Source organism: Gymnogyps californianus, chromosome 1 (assembly GCF_018139145.2).
Source record: "Gymnogyps californianus isolate 813 chromosome 1, ASM1813914v2, whole genome shotgun sequence".
NCBI classification, from domain to species: domain Eukaryota; kingdom Metazoa; phylum Chordata; class Aves; order Accipitriformes; family Cathartidae; genus Gymnogyps; species Gymnogyps californianus.
Window position 1 is genome coordinate 95,916,442 of NC_059471.1, and position 26,368 is coordinate 95,942,809.

General features: G+C 42.6%; 1 protein-coding gene across 1 annotated transcript in view; it reads left to right on the plus strand.

Moving 5' to 3' along the window:
- LOC127012819 (amine oxidase [flavin-containing] A-like) overlaps window positions 1–26,368 on the plus strand; it is a 39,155-nt gene that overhangs the window by 4,928 nt on the left and 7,859 nt on the right. The window contains exons 2-8 of the mRNA XM_050891245.1: window positions 7,262–7,356; window positions 9,928–10,065; window positions 17,760–17,864; window positions 19,146–19,237; window positions 22,275–22,416; window positions 24,266–24,415; window positions 25,725–25,884. Of these exons, the coding sequence (XP_050747202.1) occupies window positions 7,262–7,356; window positions 9,928–10,065; window positions 17,760–17,864; window positions 19,146–19,237; window positions 22,275–22,416; window positions 24,266–24,415; window positions 25,725–25,884 (882 nt within the window). The remainder of the gene's footprint in view (window positions 1–7,261; window positions 7,357–9,927; window positions 10,066–17,759; window positions 17,865–19,145; window positions 19,238–22,274; window positions 22,417–24,265; window positions 24,416–25,724; window positions 25,885–26,368) is intronic.

Below are 26,368 nucleotides of genomic sequence, written 5' to 3' on the forward strand. Positions count from 1 at the left end.
GGGGTGTAAAAATAATTAGTCTTTATATTGAAATAAAACATATGATACACTATTAAGGCTATTCTTTTCCTCTCTCCGTGGAAGAGCACTATGTGTTGGCATCTCCTGCTCCACGGTGTGTGATCGAGAACCTTGATACTTGAGCTACCTATGCATTGGCTGTGGTCTCTGAGTGAAAGACTGAATAATGAGGAAATGCAGATTTTCCTTGCTTGCTATAATGGCAGCACAACTTATGTTGTATGCTGCTCTGTTTGTTTTGACAGCATGCCAAGCTGCTGGTGGGTGGTGGTGTCAGATAAACTGTCAAATACAGTTACTGGTAGAAGATATAATCAGTCCCACCTGTGTAAATCTGGAGTAGTTTTCAGTAGATTTTTTTTCTAGTGTTACTTCTGAATTTACCCAGAATTTGACCTGTAGGAATGCAATAGCAGGTTCCTAAAATGTATCCTCTGTTTATCTCTTTACATCTGCCCTGTGCTGGGCTCCAGCTACCCAGTTCCTTCCCTGTTTCTTTCTGGATCCAACAGGAAAGCTGATAATCAGTGATAATATTGTCACTTGGTACCAGAAATTCCTAAAGGCCGTTTTTTGGGATGCAGAAATAAATAGCAATGCTTCACAGAGCTCTCAATTCCCCATGTACTGCTAGCAAGCTGACTGTCATTATGAGAAGAATTTACAGCAGGAACAAAACTATCAGACCCCCATATAAAGCATAATGAATGTTTTATACAATACTTGCAAATAAGCAGAAATACCAGTTTCCATTTGCCTCCTTCTTCATAATGTGTTCTAATGTTTTGCTGCTAAAGATGCGAAACCTTATGATGTGCGGCACGGGTTTTGGTTAAGACACTACTTTGTGTTATGCTCAGTGCTAGATATTTAGTTTTGGCCAAAGTATGGTTGCGATGTGTTCATTATATAACCAGATGTAGAAATATTATTATTTTCTTCATCTTTCATCATATTCTTCGTGTGGTTTTCTATGGTAAATGCATCATTTATAAACATTGTCTAACGCAGGGGGTAGCCTGAGTAGTCACAGCTGGTTCTGCTCCTGAATGAAGAACGTGTCAGGTTTTTTTCTGGCAAAAACAAAATGTACACCAGCATGATTCATAGATTAGCAAATTCAGAGCTCCTAAGAGAGCACTGTAAACCTATGGTTTGTCCTTGAGGAGTAGATTTTGCACTATGCCTCAGGCTTAGGTGAAATGTGTTGAAAGGTAGGAAAGAGTATTCCTGCTAGCTAGGTAGGTCTGAAGTCTTACGAGTGTTACTTCAGCGAGCAAAAGAAATAGCCAAGTAGTTAGGACAGATCTCTAAATACCCTAGCATAATAAAAATGGGCATGGGACAGGCATTATGTCTTTCCTGGGAATACCAGTGCTGATGTTCTTAATATTTGTGGCAATGACATTGATCATAGTTTAGCAGCAAAATTTTTTCACATATTTAGTTGAAGATCACCGTTTAGCTAACAGGAATTTCTTCTGCATACTGACCAAAACAATTATCAATAGTTAGAAAATGTGAGTAATTAGCTTAGATGTTTCCATGAACTAGATGGTATCAAACCATCGTCATTTTAACTGGTGCTGCTCATTTTAATATGTAAGGGGAAGGAGGATGCTGCATTTCTAACCCCATGCTTATACTAGTTAACTTTTTTCTGCCTTTGTTCAGGGGGGAGGGTGTTATTCTGGGGAAGAGATGTTTACTGCAATGGGCTTTGGACTTCAAAATCCCAGTGGGTGTGTACGGAGGAGTGGATTCATCCTCGGGATACAATTCCCTCTTCCTGCCCACTGTGTTCCGTTAACACTGTCCATGAGAAACTGTCTTTGTACCCTTCAGAACAAGGCTTGCATCTGTTGAAAGCGTTTAGACAGTAGCGCCATTGAAACAAGTCAGAGTGGCTTGGTCTCAGTTGGACAATGTACTCTGTAATAGAAAATATTTATTCTCTTTTGGTTGAAATCTTTGCTGAATCAACTGGATTATTTTTGCTAGAGGGGAAAAAAAGTATTGATGAAAAAGAAATGAAAAACGTTTACCTGAAAATGACAAAATAAATGAATGCTACCTCACCCCCAGTATCAAGTATTCTACAACAAGGATTGTGAAAGAACGTATGGAAAGATACAATACAGTTTCTGACAGAAAGTTAGTGATGTTATGGTATTAGGCAACATTGAAGAAGAAATGAATGTAGACTTGTGATCCACACTGTGTATTCTTGCTGTTTTGTGCAAATTTAAGAGGCTGTAATTTAATTAAAACTTCTTTTTCTTTTGCAGCAGCAATTTTAAATCTTCAGATCCTTAGTCTGTGAAAGAAAACAGTTCTTTCATTCTCAGCCTTCTATCTGTTGTTGCCCATTAGTGATTTCTCTGGTCAGTCTGATGTAACTGAGTACTTTTTAACTATATTTTAAAACTTATTTAAATACCATGGTGTGCACAAAAATTCCAGTGAAAAGAAAATCGAGGAGGGGGGACAAGAAGAAGAGAGGGGAGGAAGGGAGATTTTACCCTACAGTCATGGCAGAAATGTTTTGCATCTCTTATTGACAGGTTCATGTTTACTTGGCAAAGAGACTTCTAGCTGAATAATGAGAGCTGATTCTAAGGTGGCCATTGCCACATTTAATTACTAAATTGTGTTTGGAAAAAGTTAAGTTTTCCATCAATGAAACAGTAAAAATAATCACAGCATTAGCATGTCATTACAGTGGAACTTTAATGAGGATATATTGACAATTGTCTTACTTTACTCACATATATTAGAATAACGAGCAAAAAAGTTTTAAAATTATTCCCCTGTCTAAGATCAGAAAAATGTAGAGATTTTCCAGAAAGATTTTTTCCGTATGTTACTCAATTAAAGCCTGCTAGAACCCTACAGTAATGGGTTAGTCGTCTTTCACACAATGTAATTATCCCAGTCCATGTACAGTAGGGTGGATTAACAAGGATTTTATGAAGGAATGTTGTATTAGGTTGGTTTTGGTAAACTTTCAGCCCGATAGTGGATCCATAAAAGGCAAATGCACTTTGTCAAAGAAGCTAGCAAGTAGGCAAACAGCGCATCTAGAAAACAAGCAGTTACCTTTTCAGTAGTAACAGGTAACTTCCTCTGCCTTTGTTTTGGTGCGCTCAATATGGCACATACACAGCGGCCTCAGTTTGAAAAGTTAAAAGGTTAATGGTGTCAGACTGTCATCACTCCCCTTCAGTGCCCTTGCATGTTTTGGAGATGTTCAGTGTACATCACGTGAGAAGTGATGTCTCTGGGAAAGATGCTGGTGATTTTTGCTTCTGATCATGGTGTATCAGTGAATCTGTTTAATGTTGTGGATTTACAGAGCCTATATTTTGAAAAGTAGAATTACTGTACTATTACTATAGAATTACTATCACATTTCCAATAAAGTAACTTTTTAAAAACTCCCACCATTTGTGCTACAGAACTTGTATCTGCTCATATGCCCTGTATCAACCCCAGTATTGAGGCAACTTGGAATTATTCTCATAAACTCTACCCTTATAAATGCTTCCCTACAAAATAGGGAAACATTTCCCACATTACGGGGCTCGATTGGGAATCAAGCTCAGGTCTCTTAAGTCCCAGTTTTGTGCACTACCTGTAGAGTTGAACCTTTCTCTCCTATGAGGCAGAGACTTGCTTTGTTGTATTTTCCATACAAAATTCATACAAATTTCCATACAAAATTCAGTATTGTTCAGCATCTCTATGTTTCAGCCATGGTGTATGTCTTGTAGCCTGGAGATTGGCATAAATTCATCTTAGTTTCTTTTTTTTTTTTAAAACTGTGTATCCAGTGTTTTGATGCGCTTGAAACTGCTTCGCTTGATAGGATTATGGCAATTTTCTGAAATGAAAGCAGCGGCAGTATGATCTGTGGCAGCAGCAATTCTGAGTCCTTAATAGCACTGCAAAATCAATAGGAATAGAGCTTTCCTGCATGGTGTCTTCAGACGGGGGGAGCTTGTTGTGAGATTGCCATAGAAACCCTTGTGGAGGGTGTATAAGTCACCTCGCCTTGTTTATTCTCATCTAATAACAAGTGAATTTCTACAGCCAGATAATTCAAATGAGGCATGGTTTTGGCAGGCTCCTTTCATCTTTCTGAGCCAAGTAGCATATTTCTAATTCATAGAGTGATATCTGGAAGGAGTGTGGCCAGTGATTTGGGGTGGTTTGCAGCTTTATCTCCAGGCTACACTTGGAGGAGGTGGAGGCGGCAAAGGGGCACAGCAGCGGCCTTGGCTGTGACAGGCATGTCTGTGCTGCAGTCATACAGGCATACACAGGTGCGTTTTAAAATACCTCGCCTGAGTCATGGCTGCGGCCTGAGAGGTCACAGCCCAGTGTTCGGTTTGGCCTGGTACGGCGTGCTCGCAGGACACTGTGGATATCCACAATATCCCAGGACGGTGTGGCTGCTGTCAGAGCCCACGCGTGGTGGAGGGCCATGGCTCTAGAGCAGTGCTCGCGTTGCGGGAGGCCTTTGTGGTATGAAGGTCCTGCCCTCCCCCTTGGCAGCTCCTGGAAGGTGCGCGATGTCTTCTGGGGAAGTAGCGGAGGTATGGGAGAGGAGCTGAGAGGCTAGCTCCATGCAGCCTGAGGGGAGCTGAGCAGGCAGACGTGGGGCAACGAGCTGGAAAGGAGAAGGTCTCGTTCCTTCCTCTCTCTCATTCTTACCCCATCGATCAAACAGAAATAAATGGTCACTTTCTGGTGTCCAGTCCTATAGAGGGTACTGGAAGAGCGACAAAGGTCTTGAAAATTCAAGTTATGGAAAAGATAAAGGGAAAATATGCAATCTATGTAGACGTTAATTGTGTATCAAAAGCATGTAGGCTTCATGACCTGTGGGATGCTTAAGCCGTATCTGTGGAAGCACCTATATCTGGTGCACTTTGGCCACACCAGAATGGAGCTGAAGAGTTGCGTTCAATAGACAACTACATAGAGATACCCATGTGTGGGTGTTGTTGCTAGTTCTCGATTTTGAAAGAAAACTGTTTCAATGCTTTAAACAAATAAATGTGTAGTAACAATCTTTAATCAACATATTTTGCATTGGTTTTTTTTCTGAGTCGGGCCCTCTCCCAGTTGCCAGTAAGCCATCACTGTCCCAATGTATGTCTTGCCCTTTCCCAGTCTGTGTAGCTCTGAAGCGTTTTTTTTTCCGGATCGTTGTCTAAGGTGACACTTGGATTAACAATAATGAAACTAAAAACCTGTAAGGCTGGAGCACAAGAAGTACAGTTTAACAAGCAAACAGGTTAGAGAACCTCAGTCACACTACTGCATGTTCTTCATCCTTTAGCAGTCCTTCTTTATTTGGATGTATCATATAATTAAGCTATAAAACAGTAGTAAGCTTAACTTCCAGCCCAGTTGAATGCAACCGTTATTCTTCCTAAACAGCTGTGGCGTGAATATAACTAGCATATACAGCATGAAATGATGGTCTTAGGCACTGAGGATTTGCATACAATTTTTTTCATACCTAGGCCAGATTTTTCACTGCTTCATGTTCCATAGGGTAACACATGAATGCGCTGTGCATTTTTTCAAGACTTGTATATCTACAAGTCTAACTTTCTTACAAAAGAATTACCCACTCATGCCTGAGTGTCCAGTGGTTTTTAGGCAGAATAGAGAAATTCAACCTTTTATTTTATATATGTAGGAAATCCACTTTTTTGTGACAAAACCCACTGTATATTTTGAAAAATACTTTTTCCTCATATAAAAAATACAAATATTTGTAAGAAAATACTGCAGTTTGTGTTTCCAACATCATAGACTTGTGTCTTCTATGTTGATGTTGAGGAAGAAGAAAACACCATCACTGAAAGGATTAAAGAATTAACTATACAAAAAATCATAAAATGTTCTCTATAGACTTTCATGCAGGAAAAAAATGATCAAAAACTACTGAAAGAAATTAGATCAGTTTATAAGTTGTTCACTCCACTGACAAATGGCTTGCATTTTTAAAAATTAGAGTATTAAATAGATGGAAGAATTAAGTGTACTTCTGCTCCAGCAGCAATCTAAAGAATATGGTGCAAGAACGTAAAGTTATTTTTAGATGAGTGTGGAAATCCTATATATAATTTTTGTCAGTGTAAGACATTTGAGCTTCCTCAGTTCTGGTTTCCAGTGAATGGTGTTGCACTTCCCCATTAGAAGATTATGTGCACAGAAGTTTATGGGCTATTCTGTATTGTCCTCAGAATAAATGAGTATGCTTAACACTGCCCAGAACGATTCCTCTCCTTTGGTCTTTTCAGATGTGCATTCTTTGTAGGCTCATGAACAGTTGCTTTTAATCACATTTTGAGGTAGTGTAATAAACATGAATATAATATTATTATTCCTTACTGCAGGGTGTCTTGGAAATTCTGATCAATAAGGCTGGCTTTCATATACTTAAGGAGGGGAAACAACTCCAAAGAAACAATGCTTCAGTGCCAAATTGGCCTGCAGGGCAATGGGATAATCTGATTTCACAAACTCATGATTGCTTTTTACAATTTCAGCTTGTGTTTGTCAAAAGCAAAGAGGACTCCTGTCCTATTGAATTTTCAGTTGTCTCTAGTGCCTCCATCACAAAGTCCCATAATTAGATAATTTTTGCTGAGACCATAATTCCTTTTATAAAGTATCTACATACAGCCTGTTTGATTGCCATGGTCAAACTCCATTGCTTAAAATGAATCTTGACAGTGAAGCAGACTTTCTTTCTGCATATGAATGAGGACAACAGATAGCAATAGAGTGAAGAGTTGACAAGTGAGAGAAGAAGTTGGAAGCCTACCTTGCTGGAACATGCCTATTTAGTATATTATTATTTCTATCACTTTAGCGCTGCAAGCCCCACAAGCTGAGTTCTACCTTTCTATGCACTGCACAAATGAAGAGTAAGATGCGTGTCCCTTAATAATTGAGATTTTAGTATTTTTTAAAATGCCAAAATGGTAACCTGAAGGAGGAAACTTCAGTCTGTGAATGCTACTTATGGAGATGGTTATAACACGCAACTAAGCAGCAGCCACATGATTTCTGTGGTAAGGCACCATGAAAAGTTTTTGACTTCTCTCAGGAATTTTTGAAAACAGTATTGAAATCTCTGACCTTTGGTTCAGTTTTTGACCATTAATGTGGCTGATTGCTGCCACTTGCTTTAAAGCACTTTCTCTTCTTCTGGTAGGTTTGTCGGCTGCCAAATTGCTGTCTGAGTCTGGGGTCAGTGTGGTGGTTCTTGAGGCCCGGAACAGAGTTGGAGGAAGGACATTCACTATCAGGGTAAGTAAGTGCTTCATGAGATGCTGGACTCTCACTTGTGCTGTTCTATGACGTGGCAAATGTCACTCCTATCTTCAAGAAGGGCAAGAAGGAGGACCAAGGGAACTACAGGCCGGTCAGCCTCAACTCAGTCCCTGGGAAGGTGATAGAGTAACTAATCCTGGACACCATTTCTAGGCACATGAAGGACAAGAAAGTCATCGGTCAGCATGAATTCACCAAGAGGAAGTCATTCTTGACCAACCTGATAACCTTCTATGATGAAATGACTGGTCTGGTACATGAGGGAAGAAAAGTGGATATTGTCTACCTAGACTTCAGTAATTCAACGCTGTCTCCCATAAGATCCTCATAGACAAGCTGAGGAAGTATGGGCTGGTTGAGCGGACAGTGAGATGGACTGAAAACTGGCTGAACGGCCTGGTCCAGAGGATGGTGATCAGTGGTACGAAGTCTGGTTGGAGGCCAGTAACTTGTGGTGTACCCCAGGGGTCAATACTGGGTCCGATCCTGTTCAACATCATCATTAATGATCTGGATGATGAAGGGACTGGAGCATCTCTCCTGTGAGGAGAGTCTGAGAGAGCTGGCACTGTTTAGCCTGGAGAAGAGAAGGCTGAGGGGGGATCTCATCAGTGTATAGAAGGGAGGGAAGGGTGCAAAGAGGATGGAGGCAGGCTCTTTTCAGTGGTGCCCAGTGGCAGGACAAGAGGCAGTGGACAAAAACTGAAACACAGGAGGCTCGAACCATCTGAACATTAGGAAACACTTTTTTACTGTGAGGGTGACTGAGGACTGGCACAGGTTGGCCAGGGAGGTTGTGGCATCTCCCTTCTTGGAGATACTCAAAAGCTGTCTGGATGCAGTCCTGGGCAACCGGCTCTAGGTGACCTTACTAGAGCAGGAGGGGTTGGACCAGATGACCTCCAGAGGTCCCTTCTGACCTAGCCATTCTGTAATTCTGTTGGATTTGACATCATTAGCCAGGGGGAAGAGGGGAAGTAGAGTTCCTAAAGAAGACAGGTGTCTCAAGTTGCCATCACTTTTGTCAAGTAATAGAGCTCTGTTTGGACAGGTTGCATTGCAATATATGGCAGTGAGCTTCTCTTTGACAGGAGGTGCTTTAAAATTGGTCTGGAACGAACTCTGAGAGCCATCAAATGGGATTTGGGTGCCTAACTAGAAGTGTGTAGTGCCATTTTAGCTGCCCTAGGATACCTTGCCTGGCCTCCAGCTGCAGGTCTTCTGTGGGTCGTGAGTCACATTTGTCAGTCTCGCACAGAAGTCTTGGATACCTTGGGCTGTCTAAAATGGTGTTAAACATCTGTATTAAGGTAATTGAATTCCACCCGCATAGTCCATACCTTTTGTCCATGGCAGGATCTGCTCTGCCTTTAACATTACAGAGGGGAACTATTATCTGAGACCGTGAGTGTCAAAGCATTTCTCCTCTCATTCCCATCTCACTTTGCATACTGTCACAGGCATGATAACTAAGAGCCCTATAAGAAGCAGCCTGAGCAGGGCCAGCTATGTCAGTTACAGCTCAGACATACATTTTAGCATGGCTTAAAATTATCTGAAATAACACTCCTGCTTCTAAAAATGGACCGCATCTTGATTGCCATTAAAAAGAAAATTAAAGAAATGACAAGTCACCTGTGGCACAGGGTAATGTAATATAGACATTACCTCTGCTTCCCACCCTGGAAGTAAGGGAGGTTTAAATTATGTCAGATGCCATTGCTGGGGAACCAGAGATAAACAGTGGTGTTTCAGCAGAAATCATTATACGTGAAACATGAAGCATAAACACCATCCTTCTGTGACACTGAGAATGCCTAGCTTAAAATGCTCGCTATAAACAGTGTTAAAAAGAGTTACTATCTTGGGAAATCAGCCTGCTTATAATAGTATGCATCCCTGGAACTTTTTGCTTTCTTCCTGCTTCCCAAGTGAGCATGATGCTGGTCTGAGGGGTGTGTGGAGCACCTTCGGTGGCAGGCATGGCTGGGGGCTTGCTAGCCAGAGTGCACCGAGCTAGAGCCGAGGTGTGCTGTGTTGGAAAGGAGATTACTTTCCTTGAATACTGCAGTGCAGCACTCAGCATCTACAGCATTAAGTCTAAGCAGATATCTACAGAGAGAAAACAAGCCTTGGTGCTGGAGATGGTTTCAACTTGAGAAATGTTTTGCAATGACAAGAAAAGTAACATGAAATCTGAAAAAGTGGGGTTAGACTTAACCAAAGTATTGATTTGGTTGGATATTTCTTCATATTCTCATGTCTTTTGTGAGACTAAAAAGCCAATACTGAAAACTATAGTGAAATTTAAACAAGAGTGAAAGCCAGTTGCACACATGTGGTTGATGGAGTGAAAACACTGTGATCTCTGTGTGTCTGTCATTACAGAGCTCAATACTGCCTACTTTTAAATCAGTCAGTACACATTTTCTCCTGTGCATATAGTTGCAGTGCTAGTCAGTACGGAATAATTCTTTCTACTTCTAGATGTTTGTATTGAGCAGCTTCCTGCACAGCTTCTGATTCCTGTATTCTTTCTTTTGACAGAACAGTCAAGTTAATTACGTAGATGTTGGTGGATCGTATGTAGGACCTACCCAAAACCGGATTCTCCGACTGGCAAAAGAGCTGGGTATTGAGACCTATAAAGTGAATGTCGAGGGCCATATGATCCATTATAAGGGGGTAAGTATTGCATCTTTCATGTTGAGATACCTAAAGGTATCATTGAGCTTTGGAAATTACTGACAGTCATTAAGAGGGTTTCATTTAAAGCTTGCTTTTAGTAATCCAGTAAGCACCTATTTAAAGTGTTGTTATTCTCTTTTAACTTACTGGGAGTGGGATGAATGGTTCTTGTTTTCTTTTGAAAAGTGTTCAGAAAATGGGACTGACAGCAGTTAAAAAATTTGGGATACCTTTGACACCTGATTATCTTTGAACATATCCTCTAAAGAATTTTTGCCTGAAATTCAGAAAATACTTGTTCTGAAATAAAAGCCAAATTTAAATTAAAAAAAAAATAATACTGTTGGATACTATTGAATGACGATACTAGACAACAGTATTATGGGACTAGTCTGGGAGTAGTATAACGTATTTGCCCCACTTAAGTAACTAGATTCACATGAGATCCCTCCCAGTCCTGTAGCGTGGGATTCATCTTACTTACAAATGGATGTCTGGAAGCTGGGCATTTAATTTGAGACTCATTGAGATTCCCTCTCTAGCTGATGGTGAGAAACAAGCCCCTTGCAAGGGGGGCTTACAAGGCTCGCTGTAAGCTTCATGTCAGAGATGTGGGGCAGCGGGAGTCCAAATGGCCACTCTTGAGTAGGTACTGGTGCAGCTAAAGTGAACTGGAATGAAACCTGTCTTCAGAGCAGATTTCCAGCCCTTGTCTTAGATCTTTAGCCCACCGAATTTTTGCTCAGGTCCTAGTCAGGACCTACTGCCAAAACCAGTGCAGGGGGAGAGCGGTAGGGAGAGGGACAGAGATTCATAGGTATGAGGTACAACCATCTATCTCGATAACTCACAAACTACTTTACTTTCCAAAGACCATCACTTTTTAATTTTTTTAATACCCTTTAGTTTTGGTATTTCCCAGACTCTGGCAGAAAAAGGCTTGAAGCCTATATGAGTCAGAGTTGACATACTTGATAGAGGCAAGGCTATATGTGATGGATCCTTAACTGTTTTCATTTCTATTATCTTCCCACTTTTTCTTCCAAGAATTAGAGCAATGTGTTCATGCTGCAAAGTTTTATCATCTGGTTCTGTAACCTCTCCTTATTGGGCAGATTCATGCCATGCTCATAAAATAGTCACATCTTAAATAATCGCATAGCCACGCCATAATACAAAAAAAATTATTTTACACCACCTGGTGTAATATTGGTGTAATTCTACAGCAAGAGGGCTGGTCTGATTTGTACCAGCTGAATGTTTGGCCCATTCTATTTAATTTAAGCTCAGACGTGGATCTCAGCATCCTAAAAGGCACTTATCTTCTGTATGTTAAATAAAAGGCTTTAATGGGTTACATGAATTTGAGCCCATAATCCATTTTGACACTGAAGCTGCAGCTTTTTTTTGTCCCACATTACGTTATGCATGTCCTCGCTAATGACCATGTAATTTTGTAAGTTTTCTTTGAAGTGAAAGCATGTTTCTAAGCAAGAGGCAGCATTATGAGCTATTCAGCTGGATCACAGGCTGTGGATCAATTCTAGATTTGGCATCGTGGTCCTGCTGAGCTAACCAGGGTCCCCAAGGGAGGCGTAGTTGTTGGACCAGGGTGACAGCAAAGGGGCTTTAAGATCTCCCAGTGTGGACAGACTTAAGCACTGGATAAATAATAATGTTGCTTTTCCTCCAGTAGGTCTCATTCCTCCCACATCCTCTTCCCACGAATTGCAGGCTTTTTGTTTTCTTTTCTTTCCCTAAGGTTTTCCACTGCTTCTTCTCCTTACTCTTTCTTTGAGACATCATGTAGTCACCATGCCCTTTGTTTTAGGGATCTGTTGTTGAACCCTCTCTTACATCCCACTTCTACAAGAAGCCTACTGAAAACCGTCTGTGCAGTCCTGGCTATTGGCTGGGTTGGTGAGTGTTCAGGGCCCTTAGGGCTTATACATTTTACCTACCCACTGCACACTGTTATCATGCTGTGATGGTGAGTTGGCCAGGTAGGGATTTGTGCTCTCCTGGCTGTAGATGCACCCCTCATATTCATTAAAGATGCTGCAGGAACCCGAGCACCTATGGTATTTCCTAGATGACAGAAAATGTGTTAGCAAAGAGATGATTTGATATTAAAGGATCATTGCCCCAGAAATTAAATATTAATCTGAAAGATGGATGTGTTCAGCTTCTTGGGCTAATACGCTGTCAGCTGTGGGCCAGCTGCTGCCTTTTAGGTTTGAAAAGTATGACTAAAACTTTTCTCCTTGCATCTCATCTGCTATTTCTGTCAGCTGATGGCTGTCAGGGAGCATGTAGCCGGAGCCGGACAGGAAGGTCTCTTCCCAAGGGCATTTCTCCAAAGTCTGCAATGCTGTGCAGTTTTGTCAGAGGCGAGAGGGCGAGTTTTTTGAGGAATGACTAAACATGGCTTCAGATTTTGATGTGACAGTCATTCAACTGTATATAATCTCCAGCATCCTCAGATTAAGAGATTTTTGGTCTTTTGTTTACCATACTAATCGGTTCAGTTTGGCTCTTTCTGAAGATTTCCAGGATACTGCTTGGATTGAGTTAGGGGAAAGTGGGGAAATGGTTTATCCTAGCAGCGGAAGCAGCCAAGAGAAAGTGGAAATCCCCAGAGGGATTTCATAAGCTTCTTTGCTCTGAAAGAAATTTTTCCCATGTGTGTGTGGAAAAATTCCATGTACTGCAAGCTTTAAAAATCATGTTGCTTCATGTGGACAGGTTTCCTTTGTAGTTACAGTTTATTTGAAAAATCCAGATATGTAACTATTCTTTATCTTTTTGTTTGTTTGTTCATCCTCTCCCATCAGTTGTCATGGTAATGTGGACTGCTTTGATGTCAATCAGGAATTTGTTTGTATCCTGTCATCGTAAATCTGTAACTTCAAACTGCAAATTTTATGAGCCCCAGACTTTCTTTCCAGCCAAATTGCTCTGTGGCTACTGTCCCGTAATTCATCAAGAATGCTTTAGGACTGAGAAAAGGCAGATGTGCTGGAGTTCTCCCTTCCCAGAAGAGGCAGATAGCTTTTTATTTTTACAGAGGTCCTTGAAGGTCACACTGTGCTCTATTTTCACCTTCTCTTTAGTAGAAGACCCTAGAAGGTAAAGGCATTAGGGCCTTGGTGTGGTATTAACCTTCTCATATAACTGCAGTCCTTTAATATCTGGCAGCAGCACCCAGCTCCAGTATATGTAACATTAGTAAATAAGGACTGATTTTGCTTATTTGTTTGGTTATGATTTTCAGAGCAAGGTAACACTTGACAAAAGATGAGCATTTCTATGCAATGCTTCACGTTGGCCATCTAGTCTTTTCTTTCCTTCATCTAGCCTTAAGATTAAGAGATTAGGGTGCAGCAGGTGAGTCTGTGACTAAGTCTGTGCAGATTGCTGTAAATCTGCAGTTTGGACACAGGAACCACAGACAGTCCAAGGCACTGCAATGTTCGCAAGGCTGGACGTGCTGGAGATACTGAGCAGTGACGGATGCCCACCTGAGGGCCCACACCATAGGGAGCCGCTGCTCTAGCTGTGTGTGCTGTGCACGGCCCAAGGGCAATAGCAATCCCTGCTCTGGGGTGCAAGGGATGCTCCTCCTGTGCTTCCTGATGTGTAGCTTGTCCTCAGCACAGCAGGCAGGAACCAGACGTGCCTTTCTCAAGACTTGCAAAATTGTCTGCTCCTCTTGCACAAACGGAAACTTGGGGTGGTGTCACAGCTGGGGCGGCTTGGGCTTAATTCCTGTAGTTACGGCTACAAGCCACAGCGTAGCCTTGGGCAGGGAAAAGACAGACCTTGCAGAGCACATCCCTCTCTGCTACCTTCTTTCTAACCGCTGAAGTATGGTGCTTGGGGGTATTGTTTCCTTTGGATTGGTGTGGGGTAACTAATCCAGGCAGGCAGCAGGAGTCAAATCCGAGGTCTGCAGGAAAGCGTTCAACACACCAGGAAATTAAAAAAAAGTTAGATAAACTGTGGGTCAGTCAAGCAGCCTTGTGTTAGCATGGGAACAAAGCCAGTAGGTTATTTGCCTTTCAGTTAAGAAAACAGTAGTTCTCAAAATAATGCACCCAGAACACTATAAACTTGTTTAAAAATGGAATATTGCAAGACCTTGCCTGCTTGCAGTGAGCTCCTCTGTGAAACATGCAGCCAGAGCTCCTCTGCCTAGCAGGGGGACAATATTAAAAACAAATGAATAACTTACCAGCTCCAGGTCATTTGGGCTAGATTTATTCCCTGCTGTGGAGATACTTGTGCAAGAAAGAGAGTAAAAAACCTGATGCGGCTAAGGCTGTTTGGCTTGCGCTCTCTGATGGACAATGGGAATTTCTCTCCTGGAATTTGTTAGAATTGGGCTTTCCTCCAATCAGCTCCCACCTTTTATGGGTCCAGCCCCGCTGCACAAGGAGTTGGTGTGTCTGTGAACTACTTCAGGCTCTCTGAATTCAGTCTCAGCCTCTTCCAGGTCTGTTAGCACTGTTGTAGTTTTCCAGCTTTTCCTGCCCTTGGTCTCCAGTCTTACTGAAATTATGGGGTTTTTGCATGCAGAAGAGAGCAACAAGTAATGCAACTATAGACTGTTCGTTATCAGTTGGCATTTCGTAGTTCTCAGTGGATAAAATATGTTTTCCCATTGATCTTCCTGGGCTATGCCATTGACCAAAGATGTAGGGATAATATTTTCAGATCAGTAATGAAAGAATAGTTCTTTTTTCAAATAGCAGATATATGAATACTAATATGATATGTGTCATACCAGTGGCTGAGGTAATAAGATTTCTTGATCAGTCCTCAGCAGTTTGTGGTTATGGTGGTCTAAAGCTAGTATAGAGGTGGAAAATTTGGAGGAAAATATTAGGTAGCCAGGCAGTGGGCAAGTTCTCTCACCAATGGCTCCATCTGCAGCAAACAGGGTAGTTTGGGAGTTCCTGAACCTGTAGCTGTTGAACACGGTACAGTTAATACTGGGAGTTGGAAAAGCTGTTTCGGCGCAAACCTCAGCATGGAGTTACTGAGAGAGACTTTTCTTGGGCTGCTGTTTCCAGCAATGTAAGGAACAGGTTTGGCTGAAAACAAGGGGAGGAGAGGCGCCTTAGAAGAAGTTACTTTTTTGACTTTCTTTTTAAATAAGTGCTTCTTTTTTTGAGTTAAATAAGCCAAGGATAGGTATTTGCAAGTTACACCACTCAGTACAAGCACAGTCACTTATTGAAAAGCTGTGTGAAAAGAGGTCTTACTGAACAGTGGAAAAACTTTGGGAAGTTTTCCCTGCTACTCCTGAATGGCAGGCTTATCTTTTCCCTTCGTCCCCTTGCAGTATCAACATGACAGAACTGCAGTAATAACTTATCTTCACCTGTTGTTGGGTGGCCTGACAGCATTGCACCTCATCTCTGCTTAAGGGCAGGATTATTGGTGTTAAAGCATGTCAAGAAAGACACATTAATGGCACCTGCCTTCCCGACCAGAGTAAAAAGTCTAGCAATAAATGAACTTTGAAGGAGCAGTATTTGATGATCTTTTTGAAAAACAAAATGTTGTGCAATAAGAAGAAAATTATTAGCAATATATTACTGCTTTGTATCAGGATTTCCTTGTTTGATACAGCATTGGTTTATGACAGTAAAAGCTGTAGCATGCAGTATATCCCTTTGTGTGTGTTCTTTGGTCCTCTTTTCTGTGGCTGAACACACAGTGCTCTAAACTGGCAGTGAGAAATTGTGCTCAAGAAAAAAGAAGAGGCAGTGTCGTATGGAGGATTCCCTTGCTGGTAGCTCATAGGAGCATTTTCTCTGCTCTTGCCGTAGCAGAAGTGTGTTTTGCATACACACATGCACCTGGAGAAGGCTGGAGCAGCATCCCCCACCCACCTTCCTCCAACATAACTCTCTAAAACAGAACGAAATGGGGATAAAAGAGAGAAAAAAAGTGTGCAGTACACAAGATTAAGATTACATACCCAGAAATCCAGAGGTAACCAACAACCTCCAGAGTCATCCTGGTGACTTGAAAACTCAACGTTTGTTGGAAATTTAAAAAGAACCTTTAAGCACTTGGATCTCAAGCTGAACGAAGTGCTGAGATCGCAGCCTTGTGCTTTGCTTGGCCCAGAGCAGAGGTTACTGTGTTTAGACTGAAAAGGAGAGCGTGTTTGCTGCTGCCCTCACTGAAGATGGTGAGGAGGTACAGCACAGAGTGGGCCATGGGCCCAGACGGACACTGGAGCTGGGGCACCACTGCAGCCATCCTCTGGGGAGAGAAGGACCAAGCAGTGTTGGCCATAGCAAGACTTCTGTCCCTTACCCGTGTACCCTTGTCTCCTCCATTGTACCTGCCCTGGGGCTGACAAAAGTTGGCCAAAATGTGGGAGTCTGGATTTTTTACTGCTTTTGCCAAGTCTGAAAGCTCACTATCGTCTCTGAGTTTCATCTTGCACCTTTTATGTTTGTTATGATCTTTGCAGAAAAACATTCTGAAGAATATCAGAAATCCATATGTATTTACACACACATACACAGTTATCAGTGGGGAAGACCGATAAATTCTCTCTCGCCAAGTGTGGGGAAGGCACATTTGGCTCCTGCTTCGTGTCCCCCCATCCCTGGGTCACCATCTCATGCATTCGCAGCACTGCAGCCTCTCGCTTGGTCTGTGACTCCCACCTGCCAGGTGCAATGGGCTGGCATGGTATACATTGCACTGAAAAGCACATTGCACGCTGCTTAGCACCACAGCTCCTACCTGTCATGGTCCAGCTTGTTCACTGCATCCTCCCACGTGACCTCATGCAAACATTTGACACATCTGGAAGAGCAAACATTAAAGAGGTCTGATGATTTGCCGTTGACTTACATAGGGGAAGGTTCAAAGCAATTTAATAAGAGAAAATGTCTGCTCATCCAGTCCTCTTTCAGATTAAAGTTATCACAAAGAACCAGCTGCTGTTAGATTGTTTCGCTTATCATTATATCACAGGATTATCTGAAACAGTCTGTATTCCTGTTGCAGCTATGTGTCATACACATTGTAAGTACTGATACCATTTTTGCAAGTGTACAAAATTTTTCTTCCTGCAGCCAAAAACTTTCTTTTTGGCAATTTTTTTTTTTTTTTTTAAGGCTAAGTTTCTCCCAAGGTACCTGGCATAATAAAGAGGTACGTTTCCTTTTTATGGGTGAGGTGTGCCATAAAGGTGCTTAGATAGTTTAAAATTATAAATGCATGCAGTTTTAGACCCATGCAAATTTTAGGACGCACATTTCAGCAGGCAGGCAAACATTAGATTCATTCATATGTAATAACGAAGAATGCTTAGGAACAAGGAATATTACCTCCTTGGCCATTGCTTGAGTCTCCTTAGCCCAGAATTTGACACCGTGCTCAGAAGACATGTACCCCTCCCCATCCCGTCTGAATTAAAAAAAAGTGTTATTGTCCTTTTCAATGTCAGCCCAACTGTTTTTTCCCCTCATGCTTAGCTTCATGCATTCCATTGCTTACATGCATATGCAGGGGGAAAAAAAAAAGGGAAAAAGAAAAAAAAAAGCTAGGTCTTTTGGGGCAAAAGGTCAACCATGTGATGACTGAGAATTTTGTGTTCTTGAGTAATGAAGATATGCTTTGTTGTGTTTCAGTTGCTTATGTTCTCATGTGTATTTTAGGGAAAGTCACGCTATTTCACGGGTATTTCCCCTTCAACATGGAATCCCTTAGTTTATCTGGATTACAATAACTTCTGGAGGACCATGGACAAGCTGGGAAAAGAGGTAGGCAGTATAAATTGCATCTGTTCCCTACAATGCTCATGTCACCATGAGTAAATCTGGTTTTGTTCTGTTTTGTTTCTGGCAGGCTTTTTTCTTGCTTCTTTAATATAAAAAAAAGGAAACATCCATCAGGAAAGATACGTATGTTGCCCAGGAACTATCAGGAATAACAGGGCTTCCTCACTGAGAGGTGGTTGGACGAGATGACCTTTAAAGGTCCCTTCCAACACAAACCATTCTATGATTCTATGAGAGGATACAAAAAGATCTAGAGGTGTCTAATATATCTGAAAAAAATGAGGTTGAACCTCAGTGTATATACTTTCTCATGCCAGGGAAAACCATTCTATGAGCTGGGAGATAAGAAGGGTTTTTCCCCTTCCCCTATGACAGCCTTTTTGAGTAAGGATGATTCTTTTTTGTAGCTGCCTAAACTCGGCTCCAGTTTGGCTTCGTAGTAATTTTATTTCTAAAATTTTATTTCTAAAATTCATAAACAGTAAATGCCTTCAAAGTTCAAGCCGTACAACTGCAGATCCTCCTGTGTGCAAAAAGTAGCCCCTGGGGTGTCATACTGTCCTTTAAATATTTATCAGTTGCCTTATAATCTGGCTACAAACCAGGGGCCCTAGCTTACAATAACCTTCAAGCATAACTAACTATATTCCTGCAAAGTTCATTGGGTTTATGTGGTTTTGCAGAATCAAATTTGTGCATGATACTACACGTTTTTTTGTCAAATAATACATATTTTTTAAAGATTCAAATATACGATAGTGTCCTCACATGTTATGGTACTTAGATGCAATGGATTATTATTAAGAATTTAACTGTCTAAAAATAACTTAATAGTATCTAGAGATTTTTGCTCCCTCTGTAGTTAACAGAGAGACATAGGGGCCTTTGGATACCCATCTTGGAACTGACTGAATCTCTGACTGGAGAAAGAATTTTTCCCTCAGCTGTTAGAGGGCACCAAGACAACTAAATTAGAGTAGACACCTCACTTCTGGACAACTGAAGGCCAGATGAGTCCCAACATAGGGATATAGTTCATTGGTCAGACAAAGTCGGATTTGGTGGTCATGGTACAATTCATGCCCAAATGTGTGAATGGAAACTATTCCATTTAGTGAATTTATTCCAAATTTACAGCCATGTGCAGGGGACAAAAGCAACTCCTGGCCAACATATCAAATTAACTCTGTGCTACTAACTAGCTATGATCAGACAATGATATAGTACTGAATAATTTCTTGAATATTTTGCCTCTGTCTCCAGATTCCTCTTGAAGCACCATGGGACGCTCCGCATGCTGAAGAATGGGACAAAATGACCATGAAAGAGCTGATAAATAAGATTTGCTGGACCAAGTACATAACTCTTTATTCACTTTGAAATCCAGCTGCAGAATGATAGTGGCTCCCTGGCAAATTCTGGGTACAGCTGAGTACAGCTGGGGTACAGGTGGTGAGAGAGCAGGAGGTGTTTGAGATGAGGCTGGTCTTTGTGATGGGCTGTTGTGAGGCGGTGGGTGAGGGCCTGTGGAGGATAAGGTGGTATGGTAGTACTTGGGTTGGCTGGCAGGTGGGATTAAAGGTGCTGGGGAAACCTGGGGTTTGCCTCAGCAGGCCTGTGCACACAGGAGTGACAGCATGGGCTCTTCCCACCGTGCTTTCACTTCACTCAGTTGGAGAGCGTGTGCCTTTGTCTTTAGGAAAAGCAACATGTAAATAAAACTCCGCTTTGTAGGCAGGAATAAAGGTCACTTGCAGGCACAGAAATGGAGGCAGAAGGAGGTGAGGTGGCTTCTCCAGCCCCACGGCAGGCTAGGAGCTGAGGAGTGATGTCCTCTGACTCTTGGCTATGTCCTCTCCTGCACAGTTATCATATGTGTCTGCTTTTACTGCGTGAGCTGCATCACGTGTACCGCGGAGTAGGCAGGTGCTGCTGACACATCGGAAAGCAGCACGCCGTGCCAGAGGGCAGCTGCGTTCCAGTGGTCGCTCAATGGATGGGGCAGCGCAAGACCCGAGGAGTGGGGACTGAGCAGCTGTTGGCTCTGGAAACTCTGGAGATGTTCAAATGCAGCTCCTTGTTTCAGCAGTAGTGCCTGCTGGGCCTCCGAAAGCCTTGGAGGGAAACAAGGCAGCTGAGGCAACCTTTCTTGTTGCCTTTCGTCTCCCTGGCTGGTTTGTGCCTGAGCCTGGTCAGGAGCTCCGTGTTTGTCCCAGCAAGCCTGTTGCTGCGCTTGCTCAGCTCTGCCCATTTCAGTGCACCCTCCCTCTGCTCCTGGGAAGCTGTCCTTGAATGCCAGCCAGCTCTCCTGGGCCTCTTAGCCCTACAGGGTAGTTTCCCATGAGATGCTGCCAAGCAAGTCCTTGGGGAGGATAAAATCTGCTCTTCCGAAATCCGGGGTTGCAATTCTGCTGTTTGTCTTGCTCCTCTCAGAATCTTAAACTCCACAGTCCCATGGCCACTGCAGCCAAGGCTGCCGTTCACCTTTGCATCATCCGACAGGTCTTCCTTGTTTGTGAGTAGCAGGTCCAACAGAGCATCAACCCTCATTGGTAGGAAGAGGGCCCAAGGTGTTGTATCACCTAGAAAATGGCCAGTGTGTTTTATATGTCTGTGAGGGACCACACTGTACGAAGAAAATAAGGAACAGTGTTCAATATGAGGTGACAACAATTGGAAGTACTCTTTTCTTCCTTTCCTTTTTCAATTAATTCTCTTTATAAGGCAAAAAGAGAAGTGTGCTTATATGAGCACTTGTGTCCCCGCTTGCTGTGCTGGCCCTTGTGCTATTCTGTAACACTCTCCTCCCTTGTATTCAGCATCTTTTATTTGTGCAGCTATGCTCTGTTTGCCCTTTTATTCTGACTGTGGTTTAGCACTGTGCCTGCAGCCTCCTGACCCAAACTTTCTGTTTGAAATTTATTTTGCTGGCTTAAATCTTGCTCTAGCTCCATGTGATACAAGGTATGGCTGTCTGGCCTTTCTTTTGCTCTCTGTGGCATTGTAGTTTTCTTTACAATGAGTTTTATGAGCCATTTGCCTGCAAACTCGGTTACTTTGAACTACCCTTTCTGTTGCAAGTGCACTGGCTCTTCCTTTTCTAGTTTTTACTGTTCCTCTTAGTCAGGGAGCTGGTGGAGTATAAGCAGAACTGGGTTTATAGTGATCTCTCCTGTAACATGCTTCTCTGCAAGACTGCTTCTACTGCCGATGGTTTTGTGGCACTCCAGTTTTAATGGATGTGCTCAGGTGAAACACGTTCAAAAACTCAGTAAAAAGCCATTTTAGATCTTCAAGCCAAGCCAGATTTTTCTACACATAGTTAAAAACCATAGTGCCCTAAACAGAAAAGCTCTTCTGCAGCATTTTCTATATGACTTTGGTCAAGATTATAAAAGAAGATTTGTTTGTCATGTGTCACAGATCACCATCTACTGATCCTGGAGAATCTCTTCACATTTCTCAGGCCTGAACCTGCTACAACTGTTTAGTGTCTTGGTGCTTTCAGGATTGTGGCAGAGGGTTCTTGCATGCAGGATGTTTTCGTATCCTGGCTAATGAAATAGAAGTGACTGGACTTCATACCCAGGGAAATGAGGTTATAAAAGTTTGTAAGTTACATATTTTAGCCCAGATGATAACTTGCAAAGTTCCTTCCTTTAGCAGATGATTATAAATTCATGTTGTTTTATGAAACTTTGTCCAAGTCCGTCTTTGCAAAATGATCTCAATTCTCTTAGCAATCTGTAGCCACAAATGAAAGAAATGTGAATAGCCAGGTCCTCATTTCCTGCTGCTGTAACACTGTTTACGTTCAGAGGACTTATTGTGGTAGGCAGCTGACCCTCTCCTTATATTTATGGCAAAGATTGCCAATTTGGTTTCTCTGGGTTATTTACCATGTCTGATTCTTGGTTTCACAAAAGGTCTGTGCAGCAGTTTTACATGGGAGATAGGGAATGTCTTGACCACGTGGCTAGTTGAGTCCCTTGGGACCCATCAGACCTTGGAAATTGTGTGCCCGATGAGCTCCCCATAGAGGAGAAATGCAGAAGAGTTTCACTAACTGGCTACCAAATGCATTCTCCTGTTGAGAAAAATATTTGTTCTGATGAAAGGAATAGCAGCTGGGAAACTATTTAAAGAAATAACTAAGGTGAAATCTGTAGGATTTCAAACTGGATGGGTAAATGCTTTGGGAGGGAGGGAGTTGCTGATATAAACCCATTGAAACAGTCTCACTACAGACTAAAAAATGAGACAGATATAAATCATCTTGGCTTTTCTGACTTTGCGAAAGCAGCCCTTATTGAGAATAACAAAGAAAATCCTGAAAGGAGTCAGGAAGTCACATTTACTCACTGCCTGTTTTGGTTCCTGTGTCTCATGCAGAGCTGCTAAAGAATTTGCCACCTTCTTTGTGAACGTCAACGTCACGTCTGAGCCTCATGAAGTCTCTGCTCTCTGGTTCCTGTGGTATGTGAGGCAATGTGGGGGCACAGCCAGGATTTTCTCTATCACCAATGGGGGCCAGGTACAAAATGTCTCATGTTCTTCCTCCTCTCTTGAAACCATAAAGAGCAAGTGGAGTGTTGTACCCGTCAAAGCCCTGCAATTAATGAAAAGAGGACAAAACACCAAGTGCATGTGGCACCGGAGACAGTTGTGTTCTCATGGGGTGGACCAGCCCTCTTGGCTAACTCTGTACAATGAGGAATTTTATTAGCTAGGCTTTGGGATAAATTGGGACAATTTAATAAATTGTTTTTTCCTGCATTCACTTCAGCACAGTCCTTTTGTTGCTCTTTTGTTGCTTTTTTTCCAGTTTATTTTCTATGGGCTACTTAGCACATTTTAATGTTTTCAGGAGTTCAAAGCAAGTGTACTTCAGAGTGAAATAAGTTTTTTTGGCATTAAAGCCTCTAATGACAAGAGTTGGAAGCAAAAGGCCCTTCCTTCTTGGGACAGCTCACATGGCAGCATGTTTTATGAGCTACTTCTGACTGTTTCTCACCTTGGTTGTGGCAGGTGCTGGTTGCCTGCAGAACATCGTGGTTTTCATGTGATTGTTCTGGATGAAGTTTCAGAAAAGGGGAGAGGGGGCTGTCAAAGTAATTTGGATGTGGTATGTCGGCACTCTTTACTAGCCTCCTACCTCAGTTAACGCAGCCTCAGAAAGCACACGTAGCATTTCAGGCTTAAGCTACCAACAGCAAAAGTGGATACAGTACCACAGCCTTCCAAGTGTGCCAGGATAGGGAGATATTAAGAGAAGTTGCCTGGAGAGACTCAAAGTCTCCATCAACATCTGTCCATTGGGGTAAGAACAGACAACATGTGTCAGGAAGGATGTAAGCAGAGCTAATGCTGCCCTGAGGTAGGAGCAAGACCGAAGAGCCTTCCTCCTCAGGAGCCCCTCAGCCACATTTGCTGTCCCACAGCAGCAACTGCGAGGTGTTGCAGCAAGAATTAAATATAAAATTAATCCCAAGATAGTCGTAGCTAAGTAAGACATGTGGAGAGGGGAAGGCTAGCCTGGGAAGAGCACTTCCGTTTCTTTGTGCCTGGATGGGGCAAGCTGTCTTGGTTTCTACCATCCTTCCCTCTCCCCTCACCCCAATCAAAATCAGTTGAGCAAAAATGCTAAGAGTTTCTGACTTAGCGGCCATGACGGGTCTTATAAAACTTCTTCAGGCATCCATTTTAGTCTTTCAGCACAAGACTTTGTGGATCCTTTCCTCCCTGCCAGTGCCAGTGTCTTATATGTAAAACTGAGCTGCTTGATATAACGCTGGTGGCTGGTAGATGAAAGAGTGTTAGTGCTTCCCCTGAGCCTCTGCACAGACATCGCAAGGAAATACGTGTCACAGATTGTGCTTGTTTCCAGACAGCCATGTCTTTGTGTCTTCCCAGGGACAGATAAAGCTCATTGCCTGCTGCATGCAAGGCCAGACCCAGTTAAAGATCTGTCTTGCTTCTGGGCTGGTGCAGGCTTTCACTGTACAGATGCAAGTTGGTGCCTTTGTCACACATGAGGGTTTTGGTAGCACAGTGATGGGTAAAATACTCAAAACCTCTTTTTAATGAAATGATATGTTTATACTAGCTAGAATACCTGCATTATATGTGTTTGTTCTCTAGGCTTCAAGAGTCTTTAAGCCAGCTAATTGAAGAAGCTATTGCAAAAGTGGTTTAGGCAGCAATCCCCACTGAGGCTCAGGTTTATGCCTTCGCTCTTCTGAAAGTCTGGGCTTCTTTATGCACCCTTAGGACTTGCAGATCTGGCCTGGAGTTTCTTGATTATGAGCAGAAGTCATTTTCAATGTCATTGTGATTAATGCTGGTGATTTTTTGTTTGTGTTTCTTTTCTGTTTGTTTTTCAGGAGAGGAAGTTTAAAGGGGGTTCTGGTCAGATATCAGAGAAAATAATGGAACACCTCAAAGGCAGAGTTAAACTGGAGAGACCTGTGGTCCGTATTGATCAGACAGGTGATAATGTCATTGTGGAGACTCTGAACCATGAGATATATGAGGTAATTTGATCAGAATAAAAGTAGAGTATGCATTTAGTGGGGGAATACATCTGCTGTAGCTCTTAGCCAGATGTAATCAGGAAGTACCCATTTGTGTGTGTCTATTTCTCGGACTATGCTGACACTCTGAAACCTGCTTTACAGATTTATTTATGACTGGGTGTCTTCTTAGTGTTCTGCTAGTTAGTTTCTGTCATTACTCTGCCTTTTCTGCCTTAACTTTTTCTGTGATTCTATATTTTAACATTTTAGTTCTGCATTGAGACCATTTCAGAGAAAGCAAAAATAACGTTCCTGTTCATATCTAAGTTTGTGGTTTGCAGAACAGAAAAAAAGACATTTCAAATGCCTTTAGTAAGATTTTGCCCCTGTGCAGTGGTGCTGTGAAATGCTCTGTCAGTACATGATTACCCACAGTGGCACCCACAAGGCGGCAGCTCCCTTCTGCGTGCAGAGCCCAGCCTGCCGCGGGGGTTTGTGCAGGACCATCACGGTCTGCAAGACCCCCATCTCAGTGGTGGCAGTGTTTGGAGGATATTTAGAGAAAGCTAGCAGAAAGGGAAGGGGCTGTTTGGCAGAGAAGCCGGTCTAAGGATGTCCTGGAGGAGGGACTCTCTCCCTCCCCCAGGGATTGTTAAGCCCCGGAGTTAAACCACTGGCTTCTCCCTCCATGCTGGCTGAGTGGCAGCCAAGTTGGAGGAGACGGGCTTCCTGCACTCAGTGGCCCCACCAACATGAGAGCGCCTGAGAGCAGCAGCGTCTGTTGTGATATAGTGTCACCCTGAGCCCTGAAGCAGAGCGTCCTTCATCGCTCCAGTCAGACACAGGACCTGCGAGAGGGATGGAGCGTGTTCAGGAAAGCTGAAATTACCGTCAGTGTTGCTTGTCCTGAAGTAGTATCCTGTGAACATGCACAAAAGTGATTTTTTTTTTTAACAACTTATAATTTGGACAAATGTGGGTCATATTTTCCTGGGGATGATAAAAGGCAGCTTTACCTATGCCGTAAGATCTATCTTGTCCCATTTCCCCACCTGTCTCCAGCCAAGTTTCAACTCTGGTCCTGTAGTGTCCAGAAAGCTGTCAAGAATCATCTAACCACAAAACAACATGTTTTTCCCAGCTGCTTTTTCTGAAATGGCAAAATTATTTTGGTCACCTGGAAATATCTGTGTGGGAAAGCCAAGTAGCAAAGTCAGGTGTGGGAAAGCTGTTAACAACTAATAAGAGCATCTTTCAAACATGTCCTGCAGGGTGAGCTCAGTGAGAGGCAGCACCTTGTCTGTACTGACTATGTTCTACATTTCAGGGCAAATACGTGATCAGTGCTATCCCTCCAATCCTGACAACGAAGATTCATTACAAACCAGAACTGCCGCCAAAGAGAAACCAGTTAATTCAACGTTTGCCTATGGGGTGTGTCATAAAATGCATGGTGTACTACAGGGAAGCCTTCTGGGAGAGGAAGGGTATGTATGTGGTGAAAGTGAAGGACTTGGGAGCCCCATGCTATGCGAATTTTGAAGCTCTGCTGTCTATCAGGGAATAAATCCAAGAGGGGGTTAAATGTGCAAGACCCCAAAACCAAACACATAGAAAAGTGAAAGGTAAAGCTCCTTAGAAAGGAGAGCTCTTCCTCCAAGCTTGAGTGCAGGCCTTGTCCCAAAGATGAGTCCAGACCCAAACAGGATCCTGAATCTCATTGTTGCTAGCTGAGGAGGGATGACTGAGAGAACAAGCAAGGTTTCCCTGGGAAGCATTGCTGAAACCTGCAATGCACAGAAGCAGTGACCCTGCAGCAGCAGGTCACTGCTTCTCCCTGCCGGGGACAGAGTTAGGGCAGCCAAAGGGAATTTACAGCAGATGACAAGGAGAGCTTAAGGTGTAACCAAGACCTTTCCCTGTCTTTAATCCTCTGTTCTACAGACCTGATATCTCAGAGGACTGGAAAAA